Source organism: Hyla sarda, chromosome 2, assembly GCF_029499605.1.
Source record: "Hyla sarda isolate aHylSar1 chromosome 2, aHylSar1.hap1, whole genome shotgun sequence".
Lineage (NCBI taxonomy): Eukaryota > Metazoa > Chordata > Amphibia > Anura > Hylidae > Hyla > Hyla sarda.
Window position 1 is genome coordinate 55,880,127 of NC_079190.1, and position 16,364 is coordinate 55,896,490.

General features: G+C 45.0%; 1 protein-coding gene across 3 annotated transcripts in view; it reads left to right on the forward strand.

Annotated features, from left to right (window-relative positions):
• Positions 1 to 16,364, forward strand: part of MTUS2 (microtubule associated scaffold protein 2) — a 697,108-nt gene that overhangs the window by 617,737 nt on the left and 63,007 nt on the right. For all 3 annotated transcript variants that reach the window (XM_056561844.1, XM_056561842.1, XM_056561843.1), the window contains exon 8: positions 11,967 to 12,033. In XM_056561844.1, the coding sequence (XP_056417819.1) occupies positions 11,967 to 12,033 (67 nt within the window). The remainder of the gene's footprint in view (positions 1 to 11,966; positions 12,034 to 16,364) is intronic.

The window sequence follows — 16,364 nt, forward strand, 5'->3', positions numbered from 1 at the left end:
CGCCATATTGTCGCTCTCTTGTTCCTGCGCTGCCAAGCAAACAGCATCATTGGTCTTGAGTTGCTGACTTTGGACGAGGTAGGACCTCCGCAGCTTACAAGACAATTACTAGGCCAAAGCCTTGCGGCTTAGGCTTGCGCTAGAGACGGACAATTCTTACAATTTCCCGCTATCTCAGCAAGACCTCTGGACCTAATCTAACCCCTAAATCCAGCGGATCTATGCAAATACAATCCTCAATATCTAAAGGGAACTTTCCAATCCTAAGCATCTGTCAATCACTGCTGTGCTGTTTGTAAAGACTCTGTTATCTGAACTGTTATCGTTACTGCATATACAGAAAATCCTCAGTAAAGATTCCTGCAAGTTTTAAGTTCAGCACTACTGTGGACAATCCATTTATTCTACACTCACCTATCACTCTTGGGAAGGGTGGCAATAGGCCCAGCATCACTACAGAGTTTAACCCTCACCCTGGCGTCACGAGTGACAAGGGTTAACAGTGCCCTTTATTATATTGAACAGCAACACCCCTACTACCCTACACCCCCACAAGGCTTTCCACATAGTGCTTCACCACAAAGCCTTTTTAGCATCTGACGAACAGGATTCGGGTGTGTGCCTGCTGCTGTTGCCACTAGTGAAATTGTACTCCCCCCAATATGACAGACTTTATTCATGTGCTGTAAACCGCATTATTGTGTACGAGAGTGGTGCGTGTGGTGCACGTTGCAAGGGGGCCACGCGAAAAGTAAGGGGGAGGTGAAAATTTATGCGCAGCAAGAATGTGTAAACTGCAAAATGAATACATGCTATGATCCTCTGGTCTGGTCAGCACAGGAAGAGTTAACCTGCTGCCAGAGAAGCACGCAAAAAAGGCCCGTGTTGCACCACGTCCCGCCTATCAAGTTGCTGTATTGCAGCCGAAAGGGAACTTGGAAACAGAGGAGTTGTTTCTGGGAGGACCGGAAGTCGGGGCTGCACCGATGACGTCCTTGCTGTCGGCCGCCATTTTGGGGAAGCCCAATATAAAAGACACCATGCACAGCGACCTCTTCAGTTTGCACAAGGAGCCGGAGAGTACAGACATGGAGGAGAGCAGCGTTCCACGTGGTGGGAACAGCAAAATGGCGCCAGAACAGCGGAAAGTTGTGGCAGTCGCAGCCCAACTATTCCAAGATATTGCCGACCGTCTGCAGCGGTTGTCACTGGACGAAGAGGGGGCCTGCAATCTTCCCCCACTGCCCGATGATGACGATGACTGGCCGGACACACCTCCAGCAGAGAGCGCAGGGACACCTGAAAGTGCATCACCGGTGAGATTGTCCCCTCACCACAGAACTTGGGGCTCGTGGGCTGAGATCCCATTCTTTCTCCTCCAGCCCTGAAGCTGAAATACCCCTATCCAGCTTGCCACGTGCACGACCGTGCTCAACAGATTTGCCCCAGTGGATTTTTGGGGACGAGCCGGGACTGATCGAGTATATGCCCGCGGTTCTACAGCCTATACCTGGGAAAACACTCCCACCAATTCCAACCGCACAAAGAGAAAGGGCCCGTCAGGAAGCCAAGCTGACTGAGTTGATGGACAAATTAAAGGCCCGACACAGAGAACTGTACGCCCCAAAGCATGTGCATTTGCCTCCTGAGGAAAGAATTCGTTACCAGGAGAATACTAAAGAGATGAAGGCATTATTCATCTGCAAATGGGACCATCCCCGAGAAGGGGAGGAGCCTCTAGAACGACGAAGAGCAACTGTGGCCAAGTTCGACAAGGTCAGAGGTTATGGGACACTCCTAGATTGCCATACAGGACAAACCATCCTCGTAAACCGGCGAGCAGTACAGAGGCCATATCTTCATTAAAAGTTCTACTCTCTGGAGGTGGGTGAGATAGTGGAGTACACCCCTGTCCAGCCTGCGTGGAGAATGGGCTGCAGCGGTCACAAGACCAACAGCCCCAACACAGCTTCCCTTCAAATACTTTCCGTCTACATATTGGGAATCGAATCCCTTCAACCTGAGGCCGAAAGGGTCTGCTCCTGATGCCTCCACCACCATACTCAAGGAGGAGGAGCCTCTACAGCATCAGTCATCTTCTTCATACAGTCAAGTGCCAAGACCTGCTCAAGACCAAGAAAGTTGGCCCAAATTGCGGGCACCAAAGACCGTACCTAGGCCCTCTCGGAGCAATGAGAGTTTGCCTCCTGCACAGGTACCAACGTATGTAACAAGGCCCTCTTCCGACGTGGAGAGTTTGCCTGCTTCCAAGGTACCAACGAAAGTGCTCTGGCCCACTCCTGGCATGGAGGTGAAGCTAAAACCTTATGCACCAACCTTGATCCCGACCAGTAAACCTCTGGTCACTTTGAATCCTACTGTTTCCCATTCTACTCTCACCAATGTGGTGTGGGAGAGTTACATTAACTCCTTGCCTGCTCCAGATGTTGGAAGGTATAGGGGAACTAAAAGAGGCACAAGAAGAGTTCGGAGGAATATTTTCTGAAGGACTGTAAAGTAATGTCTATTTCTTTCTTTGCTAACCACTTTTGTTTTTCAGTAACCAAGTTCAAGACATGTGCCTAGCAGTACTGTGCTAAGACTGTTCCAGTTCCAAGTTCAGCAACGTAACCATTAAGCTTTGTGCCTGACCATCAGGTCAAGAGACTCCTAGCCAGTAGGAGATTCGTAAGTTTTGTGCCCGGCTGATTGTGGTAAGGCCGTGTTCTATCAAAAGACTCCTAGTGTTGGTGGACTGCAGATCCTTACACGCCAATTTGTGTAAATACCTCTATATTTATGAGACTTTCTTACTAAAAATTGCACTTATCAGGTGTATGTGCCTGAACCTTGTTGGAGTGTTAATAAATATGTAAGCTTGTATAATAAAAATGTATATGGTTCTTGTACACAGAAAAATAGCTTTTTGTCTGTGTACATAAAAAATAAGTGAGTGTTGTACACGAAAAAATGTCTGCTAAATGCACGTGTACACTAAAAACAAAAAACAAAAATAATTCTTGTATACATGTACATACAAATGTATAAAAATACTAAAAAGGTGTTTTAGTAGTTGCTAAATAGGTTACTCTCCCGGCTCCTCCGAGAGTAGCATTCCAGTCGCCAATCGCTAGCACCTGTCTTAAACAAAATAGTAGGGTAAACTACCCTTAAGATATCAAGACTAACTTTTTAGCAGTACTTGCACACATAGTACCTAAATAGCTCACTTAAATGTACTACTTCAGTCTTCTTCAGTACATACACAAAAACAAAAATATATCTCACATTCAAGAAACACTTTAGGAATTGTAGCCTATTGATATCCAATTCCTGCCACTGTTAGGTACACTCATATTTCTCTTCTCTTTATTACGTGTGAGAGATGTTCTACCTGGCCAGTAGATGCTCTTGCGAGCTTAAAATTAAACATGTATTTCTAAAGGTAACCTAGGTAGGTTATACTGTTGTGTTCTAGGGGTAAGTAGCATGTAGGCGATAGACCCTAGTAGCTAATCTTATTGGTAGAGAGCCTCAGGCAAACCAATATACCCTTTTTGTGTACTAACAGGTGACTCATCGTGGCAAAACAAAAATAAATGTGGTGAGATTTCAAAAATGTTTTAGTCAGCTTGAAACTAAAGGTATAGAGAGCTGTACTAATGTCTAGTTAGCCTATTAAATGTATAGAGAGCTATAAAAATGTCTAAGGTGCTAGAAACTGTCTAGATAGCTTCATAATGTCTAGATAGCTTCATAATGCCTAGGTAGCTTCCTAATGTCTAGTAAGCTTCATAATTGTCTAGTAAGGATACTAGTCAGACTAAAGAAATGTCTTTAGAATGTACATAGAATGTTAATAATTCTGTCCTTTTCCTAGTTCCTCTACCTTAGGGGACAGGCGTCGGGGTCGACTTGTTTTAAGTAAGGGGGTTTGTGGTGTGACCGAGTTGCAGAACTCTATGGTTTATGCTAAAGGACCTTTGGTGCTTTTGGACATGTGATCACCCACAATCCATTGTAATGGTGAGTGACAGCTGATTGGACCAGTCCAAAACGGCTAGCCCCTGCCCATATAAGGGAGCTGCGCCATATTGTCGCTCTCTTGTTCCTGCGCTGCCAAGCAAGCAAGACCTCTGGACCTAATCTAACCCCTAAATCCAGCGGATCTATGCAAATACAATCCTCAATATCTAAAGGGAACTTTCCGGTCCTAAGCATCTGTTAATCACTGCTGTGCTGTTTGTAAAGACTCTGTTATCTGAACTGTTATCGTTACTGCATATACAGAAAATCCTCAGAAAAGATTCTGCAAGTTTTAAGTTCAGCACTGCTGTGGACAATCAATTTATTCTACACTCACCTATCGCTCTTGGGAAGGGTGGCGATAGGCCCAGCATCACTAAAGAGTTTAACCCTCACCCTGGCGTCACGAGTGACAAGGGTTAACAGCGCCCTTTATTATATTGAACAGCAACACCCCTACTACCCTACACCCTCACAAGGCTTTACACATAGTGCTTCACCACAAAGCCTTTTTGGCATCTGACGAACAGGATTCGGATGTGTGCCTGCTGCTGTTGCCACTAGTGAAATTGTACTCCCCCAATATAACAGACTTTATCCATGTGCTGTAAACCGCATTATTGTGTATGAGAGCGGTGCGTGTGGTGCACGTTGCAAGGGGGCCACGCGAAAAGTAAGGGGGTAGGCGAAAATGTATGCGCAGCAAGAATGTGTAAACTGCGAAATGAATACATGCTGCCAGAGAAGGCTTTCCACATAGTTCTTCACCACAATATCTCCATAGAAGTCCATACAATACAATCCCCGATCATGGCTGATACCTAAGTCTGCGCACAGGCGCATTAAAATTATCGATCGCGGCTGATAACTAAGTCTGCGCGCATGCGCGGAGGACAGACCGACGCTGAATCATGTGAGTATATCAAATGATCGGGAGAACGGCGCAGCATGATGACGATCTGAGGTGACGTTATGTACCGATTCTATGTGAAAAAGCTCATTGGGTCATACTACAACAGGTAAGGGAACAACACATCTTGTCATTGATACAGTTCATAGAAGAAGAGAAATGAGGCACTCACGTACAGATTCGTGGAGATCGGTTTCCTTTATTTTCGGTGCAGCATGAAACAGCAAGCGTGGGACGCCAGAGCGGCGAGGTGCGGACCATGACAATTGTTTCACGCCCCTCTGGGCGTTTCTTCAGACAACACCTTGTCATTGGTCCGGTGTTATGATACAGGTGAGTGGCAGCTCACCTGTCATTAGCTTGTGACATCATCTACCTAGGGCATAAAAGGCCAAACACGACACGAGGAAGGGTGTTTGCCTATCTGTCCTCCTGAGGACGGCGCTGTCGCACCAAAACTAGTAGAGGGGGGCAAATTACTGATATTAAATCTGCACTACAGCTACCCAGTCTAAGAAGGGGGACTGCAGACCCCGGCACATGCATAGGAGCGGGTTTATCCCTAATTTAAATTGAATATCTGGGGCTGTAATGTATGTTTTTAAAGTCACCGGTCACATTGATTTTTTGTAGCAATCAATAAAAGTTACATTTTAATAAGGGTTTTTTTTTCTTTTTTCCTATAAGGGATTTTATATCTAAATGCACATATACATGAAAACATATATAATAAAACATATACATAGATGTACAGATACAGACAACTTGTGGTATAGTCTTCGTAGACCTATGTCAGGTCATTCCACCTATTACGTTACTGAGTAGCACTGGCAATGCCAGGACCACAGCGGCTGTTCTGTCTGACATGATTTAAGAACAAATAAACATTACATTTTTGCATTATGGTTATTGGGGGGGGGGAAAGCACAAGAGAAAATGCCCATATACATAAATATCTGCAATTTTGTTTCCACCTACAGAAGTCTACGGGACTATGGGGAAAGCAACACAATTTCTTGGGGGGGTTCGGAACATACCCGGAGCATACATACATTTTGAAAAGGTGACACTAAACCAAAAATGCCATAAATCTAAATGCGGGTCTGGCCTTTTATATTTCCCTACTGACTCACGGCTAATATCTGGCCGCAGCATTTCTAGCCCCAAAGAAAGTTGTGGGGTGAGTATGGCGTATTTGGCAAAATACAACATATCTGTTTTCAGCTGGAAGAAGAATGTGCAGTGCCTGATACCAGGATAAAGCAGACAAGCTCTCCTGCTCCATAAAGTACAGGAGCGTCCACACCTGATTAGGGGGGAGGGGTACAGCTGGGACACATACATCTGCTTTCCCCTGGGGGCAGCGCAGCCGACACATACAGGCCTAGGACTACATGTCGGGCGTTACTGTTTTATGACTTCAACTGGTTTAAACTTGTGCTATGTAAATTCTCTGCCTGGAACACATAAGATAATGGGGCTGATTCATAGGGTAGAAATGCTGGATTCCAATAGAGATTCTTAATTAAAACTCTTCTGCTCGCTGACGCTACAAGCTACTTCATTGTATATAGATCAGTCGTTCTACTAAGAGACTTATGTATACAATATGTACAGGTGAAACTCTAAAAATGAGAATATCGTGCAAAGTTCATTTATTTCAGTAATGCAACTTAAAAGCTGAAACTAATATATGAGAGAGACTCATTACATGCAAAGCAAGATAGTTCAAGCCGTGATTTGTCATAATTGTGGTGATTATGGTTACAGCTCATGAAAACCCCAAAGCCCCCCCCCCCCCACTATGATTTAGGGATCCATGTCATCTGCTGGTGTTGGTCACTGTGCTTCATTAAGTCCGGGGTCAATGCTTCCGTCTACCAGGAGATTTTGGAGCACTTCCTGCTTCCTTTCCTTTTCAGTTGCATTATTGAAATACAATGGACTTTTGCTCGATATTGACATTTTTCGAGTTTCACTTGTATATATAAATGAAAGGATACAAAAGTAATAATCTGGATGTCATAGTAATTTGAGCTAAAGTGCATAATTTTACCACAGTTCTTATTGGAAGTGTTAATCTCCTGCACGGGACCCCGACTTTCCCCAGGAAGGGGGCTTGTCGACCCCCGCACAAAACAGGCGACAAGCCCTTTCCAGGTATCTCTATGGGAGAGCCGGAGATATAGAGATACATGGAGGACGCATATTGGCTGCCGCTTTGTGCAGGAGATCACAGCAGTCCGACCTTTGGATAGGAGATAAGTTGTCCTGCATGATAGTTCTCTTTTATAGCAATTTTATTATATTTTCCTGGCTGTATACATTTACATTTATTGTGTATAAAATACACCAGTGTGACTCCAGCTGTTGCAAAACTTCAACTACAAGTTTGCCGAATTCATAAAAATGGCCCGGAAACCACATCATATACAGGTTAAAGGGGCTGTCCAGGAATGGAAAAACAGAGTCAATTTCTTTCAAAAATAGCACCAGTCCTGTCTGCAGGTTATGTGTGCTATTGCAACTTGGTTCCATTAAAGGAGTACTCCAGAATACAAAAATTATCCTCCATACTGCTGGCAGTAAAAAAAATAATAAATAGATATACCTTCCTTCGCTCCCCCTGTGCTTCCAGTAACCCGCCCCGGTCTCCGCCGCGATCCTCTTCCTGGTTGCTGGCGAGTCATACCGCACTCAGCCAATCACCGGCCGTAGTGAAGTCCCGACTCGGCCGGCGATAGGCTGAGCGGCAGTGTAAGAACGCTTCAAGACACACAATTCTTCACTACACCGGCACCTGCTGCCGGGGCCAAAATCGTCACACTGCCGCTCAGCCTATCGCCGGCCAAGTTGGGACTTCACTGCGGCTGGTGATTGGCTGAGTGCAGTATGATTCGCCGACCACCGGCAACCAGGAAGAGGATCGCGGCGGAGACCGGAGACGGTTACCGGAGGCACTGGGGGAGTGAAGGAAGGTATGTATCTTTTTTTTTTTTTTTTTTTTTTTACTGCCGGCAGTATGGGGGACAATTTTTGTATTCTGGAGTTCTCCTTTATGTTCGATGGCACTGAGCTGTAATACAGCACACAACCTGCAGACAGGTGTGGTGCTGTTTTTGGAAGAACATATGGGGGCATTTATCATTGCCTTTAAAGCTGTTTTTGTGTGTAGACTTGTCTCTATTTTTGTGCAGCGCTGCACCTCAAGTTTTTTTTTGCGCCTTTTCCATTTACACTTTTTTTTTTTTTTTTTAAAGTGCGTACAGACCAGCTGTTGAGGTCAGTCTTGTGCAGTGGTAATGAATTTATCAACTGAGACTTTTTTTTGAAAAGGTGCAAAAAAAAAAAAAAAAAACAAGCACAAAGCCACTGAAAAGTCTCTAAACTACACCAGCCCAGACCTGAAATTCCAGAAAATGTGACCTGCACAAAATTTATTAAATTCTCTGTGACCACTTAATAAATTTGGTGGAGTGACGCCAAAAAAAAAAAGCAAAAATAAAAATAAAAAAAAGAGTTAAAAAATGAACTACATCACACTTATCTTAGTAAATGCCCCCATAGCTCTATTTTTCTATTTCTGGATAACTTCTTTAAAGGGGTACTCCACCGGCCCAGCATCCGGAAGATTTTGTTCCAAACCCTGGGTGCGGGCTGCGGAGGTCGTGACGACCACACCCATTGTGATGTCACATCACACACCCTCAATGCAAGTCTATGGGAGGGGGCGTGGCATCCGCCACGCCCCCTCCTATAGACTTGCATTGAGGGGGTGTGATGTGACATCACAAGGAGTGTCACGATCCCCGCAGACGTCACGACCCCCGCAGCCCGCACCCAGTGTTTGGAACAAAATGTTCCGAATGCTGGGCCAATGGAGTACCTCTTTAATCTAATACTACCAAGAAACCATCCTGACAGTAGTCATCCCCTTAGAATTCAGTGAAGTGTGTAAAAACAAGGCAGTTTTCACTGAGTTTTTTTAGGGTACAACTAACATTACCTTGGCTTTCCCATCATGGCACATATGTTTTTTTCCCAGAAACAGTGCGACTCTTGTCCATGGCCTACGTATGTTATTGCAGATCAGCCTCATTGAAGTAAATGGAGTTGACCCTTAGGTTTTCTTAATTTAACCATATCACAATGAAGACAGAGAAGACAACGTCTTATAATCTACTTCACTCTGTGTAATGCAGAATTAATGGGCCGCAAGGTTCCGCAGTGTTCGTGGGCCCTCACTTTTTTTTGTTGCTAATGGTACATTTGGGACATTATTAGCCTTTGAGTGTTTTTCTTCCGCTCTTGATTATCTGTTAGTGGTATTTTACGCCTCCTGCGTCTTTGATCCAATGAGTTTCCATTATCTCGGCTGCCTTGTTGCTATAAATAAGCATACTGTTGTATTCCTTTCAGGTCTTTTTAATGTAATTATGTTCTAGATGTTGTGTCATGATGATGCCGGAGGCTTTACAACAACCAAATAGGCTACAAATTACAGCGTCTGACTGTGAGAGTCATAAAATCACCCAGACTGATTGATTTTTGTCTTTTCAGCCCAACAATGTAAAATGTAATGCTGCCAAGGTATAAACTGCGTGACTGAATTACTTAAAATACCGGGGCGGTATTGGTTTGCTAAAATTTTACATTTTTGCCCAGACCCAAAAACGACTAAAAAATACAGTTGGCATTAAAGGGGTTCTCCAGAGGGAAAAAAAAAAGTTTTCAAGTCAACTGGTGACAGAAAGATAGACAGATTTATAAATTACTTTTATTTAAAAATCTTAATCTTTTCAGTATTTATCAGCTGCTGTATGCTCCACAGGAATTTGCATTGTTCTTTCCGGTCTGACCACAGTGCTCTCTGCTGACACCTCTGTCTATGTCAGGAACTGTCCGGAGCAAATCCCCATAGGGAGCCCCTTCTGCTCCGGACAGTTCCTGACATGGACAGAGGTGTCAGCATAGAGCATTGTGGTCAGATTGAAAAGAACTACACAACTTCCTGTGGAGCATACAGCAGCTGATAAGTACTGGAAGGATTAAGATTTTAAAATTGAAGTAATTTACAAATCTGTTTAACTTTCTGACACCAGTTGATTTAAAAAATATTTTTTTTTATCTCCAAAATACCTCTTTAACTTAGCAACTAATATTTATTAGGTTATTCTGCTTATCTTTTCCCAGTCTATACAGCAAAGCGCCTCTTTTTTATACATTATGGGGGAGATTTATCAAAGTTGTCTATGTCCCGCATCAATATAGACCAAACTACAGAGCATTAGGCTGGTCTATTGTGCACCTAATTTATCGAAAGGCGCACGACTCTTGATAAATTCTGCACTGGGACTTTGGGATCTATGCTTTAGACTATATTTAAACCTGCTCCAACATGGTCTGACATTTCAGCGTACTTTCAGCCGATGCAACTTGTCGCTGAAAAGTCGCTTTTGATTAATTCAGCACCAATGCATTTTTCCGTCTAAAATAGACTAGAATGCATCATGTTCTAAAAATCCTCTAAAGCAAAAATCACAGAAATGTCGCATATATTTAGGCTGCGACTTTCTGTGCGACAAATTTAGACAGGAAAACCAGTCTAAATCCTTTGATAAATATCCCCCATTTTATCAGGAAACTCTTCTATAAGCGAGAGTGTAGCAGCAGGCGCCATGTAAGGGTAGGTTCACACACGCGCGGCGACTCACACATCGCAGTGTGTCTGCTCGGAGCGGCGTATTGCTGCTCCGAGCAGGCACAGTTAAGGGCACCATACCGTGGGTCCTTCAACGGCGGATCTGCTGCGTAAAATAAGCTGTAAATCCGCACTAGTGAACGTACCCTAAGGGTACGTTCACACGCGGTTTTTTTTTAGGGTTTTTCGCTGGGTATTTGAAAGTGGGCGGGCTCTTCTCAGCTGTCCGCAGATTTTCTGTAAATTCCGCCACAGAAAATCTGCTGCGGACAGCCGAGAAGAGCCAACCCACTTTCAAATACCCAGCGGAAAACGCTAAAAAATCTGCGCGTGTAAACATACCCTAATGCTGTAATTTTCCTGGATCTTTTTTGCAGGGAAAACAATTCTGATAGCATTAAATTATTATTTATTTCTTACACACACAAGTTTAGTTCCATAAAATAAGCCTATAGTTTTCTATGTTTTTCTGTTATTGTTTAATTTTTCTTATCCTGTAATACATTTGAAAAGGTGATGTAATGAGCTGATTTGCATATTCCCCTACCCAGAATGCCTGCGGAGTGCTTAGTGGCCCTTGAAAGCTCCATCACACCAGGAGTGGTGAACTCTCCCTGAGTTAAAAACTCATCCCATTTAGTTGGTCTAAGGCCCCTCATTTCAGCCAAGCCAGATTACCCTGCTCTGTACTGATGAGGGGCAAGTACCCCCACCCCCACATAGTCACCCCTACCCCGATCACAGATTGTATTGTTTTGTTGTTCGATCTCTTGTGCCTTTCTACTACAGGATTGAGTTGAGTGTTAGAGTAGCATGATGTGCGATGTATAGCTTAGGGAACCTTTGCTGTGTATTGTACTGTTATGCTTTGTGTGACTGTAATTTATTGTACGACTTGTAATGACTGAACGGAAAATAAAGCTCTTTCAATCAAAAAAAGTACCCTGAAACAGCTGTCTGCAGTTGGGTGCTCTTTCCTTCTGGAGAGAGAGTTCTGGCTTGGCATTAATCCCGATTAGTTTTTTATATTCCGTAATTGGAGGTAAGCTGATACCAGGGAACATCGCCTGAAAAAGTGATGTAATGAGCTGATTTGCATATTCCCATATATATATCTTGCCACTTTATTAGAAATACCTGCCTGTTCACATCTGGAGTTTTCCTTTATGCAAATTACAACTCACCTGAATGTTCTAGAACACATGTTCTGCCTTGGTTCACATTGGTGTTTGAGCACTTAGATTTATTATTTTTGTATTTTAATAATTTTTTTTTTTTTTTTTTTTTTGTATCATTTATCTAACAATGCTCTGTATACTTTTCCCACAGACTGAATCTGGTCTTATAAAAGAAAGAGAACTATCACTTGAACTTGCAACCATCAGAAATGAAGTGGGTGAGTAAACTATTCTGGCACAATATAAACAGAACTACAATAAGCTGATAGACTGTTCAGCCTTAAAGGGGTACTCCGCTGCTCAGTGTCTTGGAACAGTTTGGAACAAACTGTTCCGAACGCTGGAGCCAGCGCCGGGAGCTCGTGATGTCATAACCCTGCCCCATCATGATGTCATGCCCCTCCCCCTCAATGCAAGTCTATGAGAGGGGGCGTGACGGTGTCATGCCCCCTCCTATAGACTTGCATTGAGGGGGCGGGGCGTGACTGCATGAGAGGGCGGGGCTATGATGTCACAAGCTCCCGGTGCCGGCTCCGACGTTCGGAACAGTTTGTTCCAAACACTGAGCAGCGGAGTACCCCTTTAAATGGAACCTGTTACTTAGATTTAGCAGATATAATATAATATATAAATATAATTACATTTCATACCATATTTGTTTTACTGCAGTGCCATTTATACATTTAAAGAACTTGACTTTTATAACTATAAATGGCCTACATGTATTGGAGCAGGCACCTTAAGCAAGTAGTCCTGGTCTCCAGGGCTATCATTATGCCTATTGAGGGGTGATTGACAGTGAAGGCCTGGTCAAAGTCATTGCTCCATAGCTAGAATTTCGCTCATTCCCAGATGTGCCGTTATGCCTGGGCATGCAGATCTGTATCCACCTAAGGCTAAATTTCCACCAGTTTTTTTTTTCCTGTGTTTTTTTTGCGTGGAAAAAAAACGCCTGTGCAATTTCTTGTGTCTGATGTTTTTTCTGGCATTTTTTTCTGGGGTTTTTGCATTTTTGTGGAAATTGCATTTTTTGCGTTTTTTTTTTTTTTTATTTGTTGGGAACCAAAAGAAAAAAAAAAAGAATGCAGTAGTGATGGAAAAAAATTTATTTAATGAAATTTATATTTTTTGTAACAAAATTTTAATTAATTTTTAAACAGGGATCAATTTATGTGTGCGGGCAGGGCACTAAAAATGTAGCCGCCGACAATAATAAAAATGTAGTGTGTGTGTGCTTTTTCACTTTTTTCTTCTTCTTTTTTTTAGGTAGTACTACTACTCCCAGCATGGAACACACTGTTCCATGATGGGAGTAGTAGTTCCTGTACTAATAGACAGATCACCCATTCACTCCTGACACCCGATGTGATCTTCCATAATATAGCAGAGATGCGGAGTGGCTCTATACAGCGCTAGCATCTCTGCAATAGAAATTCACATCACTCATTCATATTTTCCGCCCAGAGTGGGGATTGGACGGATGGTTGCACCCAATTACAGCTCTCAGCAGGAAATATGAATGAGTGAGTGGCTGGCCGGCGTACAGAGCAGAGATGCGAGCGCAGGAGAAAGCCGCTCCGCATCTCAGGGATGAAGGATGATCGCAGCGGGTGTCAGGAGTGACACCCGCTGTGTTCTGTCCTTAACTGCAGGTGCTACTGCTCCCAACATGGAGCACACTCTGCTCTATGCTGGGAGCTGTAGTACCTGTATTAATAGACAGATCGCAGCGAGTATCACTCCTGACACCGGCTGCGATCCTCCTGTATAATGTACAGATGCGGCGGCCACTCTTCTATGGTCCCCTGAACTGACGTATATATACACATATTCATATTTCCCGCAGAGAGCTGTGATTGGCTGGAACCATCTGGACAATCACAGCTCTGCGGGAAATATGAATATGTGTATATATACGTCAGTGCAGGGGACCATAGAAGAGCGTCCGCCGCATCTATACATTATACAGGAGGATCGCAACGTGTGTCAGAAGGGACATGGGCGATCTGTCAATTAGAACAGGTACTACTACTCCCATCATGGAACAGTTTGTTCCGTGCTGGGAGTAGTAGTACTACCTAAAAAATGTAAAAAAAAAAAAAAAAATGAAAAACACACTGTCACGATGCCGGCTGGCAGGTAGTGGATCCTCTGTGCCAGAGAGGGATTGGCGTGGACCGTGCTAGTGGATCGGTTCTAAGTCACTACTGGTTTTCACCAGAGCCCGCCGCAAAGCGGGATGGTCTTGCTGCGGCGGTAGTGACCAGGTCGTATCCACTAGCAACGGCTCAACCTCTCTGGCTGCTGAAGATAGGCGCGGTACAAGGGAGTAGACAGAAGCAAGGTCGGACGTAGCAGAAGGTCGGGGCAGGCAGCAAGGATCGTAGTCAGGGGCAACGGCAGGAGGTCTGGAACACAGGCTAGGAACATACAAGGAACGCTTTCACTGGCACAATGGCAACAAGATCCGGCAGGGAAGTGCAGGGGAAGTGAGGTGATATAGGGAAGTGCACAGGTGAAGACACTAATTGGAATCACTGCGCCAATCAGCGGCGCAGTGGCCCTTTAAATCGCAAAGACCCGGCGCGCGCGCGCCCTAGGGAGCGGGGCCGCGCGCGCCGGGACAGGACCGAGGGAGAGCGAGTCAGGTACGGGAGCCGGGGTGCGCATCGCGAGCGGGCGCTACCCGCATCGCGAATCGCATCCCGGCTGGCAGCAGAATCGCAGCGCCCCGGGTCAGTGGATCTGACCGGAGCGCTGCAGCGGAGAGAGTGTAGCGAGCGCTCCGGGGAGGAGCGGGGACCCGGAGCGCTCGGCGTAACAGTACCCCCCCCCTTGGGTCTCCCCCTCTTTTTAGGGCCTGAGAACCTGAGGAGCAGACTTTTATCTAGGATGTTGTCCTCAGGTTCCCAGGATCTCTCTTCAGGACCACAACCCTCCCAGTCCACTAAAAAAAAAGTTTTCCCTCTGACCTTTTTAGAGGCTAAGATCTCTTTGACAGAGAAGATGTCCGAGGAGCCGGAAACAGGAGTGGGAGGAACAGATTTGGGAGAAAAACGGTTGAGGATGAGTGGTTTAAGAAGAGAGACGTGAAAGGCATTAGGGATACGAAGAGAAGGAGGAAGAAGAAGTTTGTAAGAGACAGGATTAATTTGACACAAAATTTTGAAAGGACCAAGATAGCGTGGTCCCAACTTGTAGCTAGGGACACGGAAGCGGACATATTTAGCGGAGAGCCATACCTTGTCTCCAGGGGAAAAAACGGGAGGAGCTCTTCTTTTCTTATCCGCGAACCTCTTCATGCGTGAAGAAGCCTGTAAGAGAGAATTTTGGGTCTCTCTCCATATAATGGAAAGGTCACGAGAAATTTCATCCACAGCGGGCAGACCAGAGGGCAAGGGGGTAGGGAGGGGGGGAAGAGGGTGACGGCCGTACACCACGAAAAATGGGGATTTGGAGGAAGATTCAGAGACTCTGAAGTTATACGAGAATTCGGCCCATGGAAGGAGATCTGCCCAGTCATCCTGGCGGGAGGAAACAAAATGTCGCAAATAATCACCCAAGACTTGGTTAATTCTTTCTACTTGTCCATTGGACTGGGGATGATATGCAGAAGAAAAATTTAATTTAATCTTGAGTTGTTTACAGAGAGCCCTCCAGAATTTAGACACGAATTGGACGCCTCTATCCGAGACGATCTGCGTAGGCAACCCGTGAAGACGAAAAATGTGTACAAAAAATTGTTTAGCCAACTGAGGCGCTGAAGGAAGACCAGGAAGAGGGATGAAATGTGCCATTTTGGAGAATCGATCAACGACCACCCAAATAACAGTGTTGCCACGGGAAGGGGGTAAATCAGTAATAAAATCCATACCAATCAGAGACCAAGGCTGTTCGGGGACAGGCAGGGGATGAAGAAAACCAGCGGGCTTCTGGCGAGGAGTCTTATCCCGGGCACAGATAGTGCAGGCTCGCACAAAGTCCACAACATCCGTCTCCAGAGTCGGCCACCAATAGAAGCGGGAGATGAGTTGCACAGATTTCTTGATGCCCCCATGACCAGCGAGATGGGAGGAGTGACCCCATTTGAGGATTCCGAGGCGTTGGCGTGGAGAAACAAAGGTCTTTCCTGGAGGAGTTTGCCTGATGGAGGCTGGAGAAGTGGAGATCAGGCAGTCAGGTGGAATGATGTGTTGCGGAGAGAGTTCAACTTCTGAGGCATCCGAGGAACGAGAGAGAGCATCGGCCCTAATGTTCTTATCGGCAGGACGAAAGTGAATCTCAAAATTAAATCGGGCAAAGAACAGAGACCACCGGGCCTGGCGAGGATTCAGCCGTTGGGCAGACTGGAGGTAGGAGAGGTTCTTGTGGTCGGTGTAAATAATAACTGGAAATCTTGATCCCTCCAGCAGATGCCTCCATTCCTCAAGTGCTAATTTAATGGCTAGAAGCTCTCGATCCCCGATGGAGTAGTTCCTCTCCGCCGGAGAGAAGGTCCTAGAAAAAAAACCACAAGTGACAGCATGCCCGGAAGAATTTTTTTGTAAAA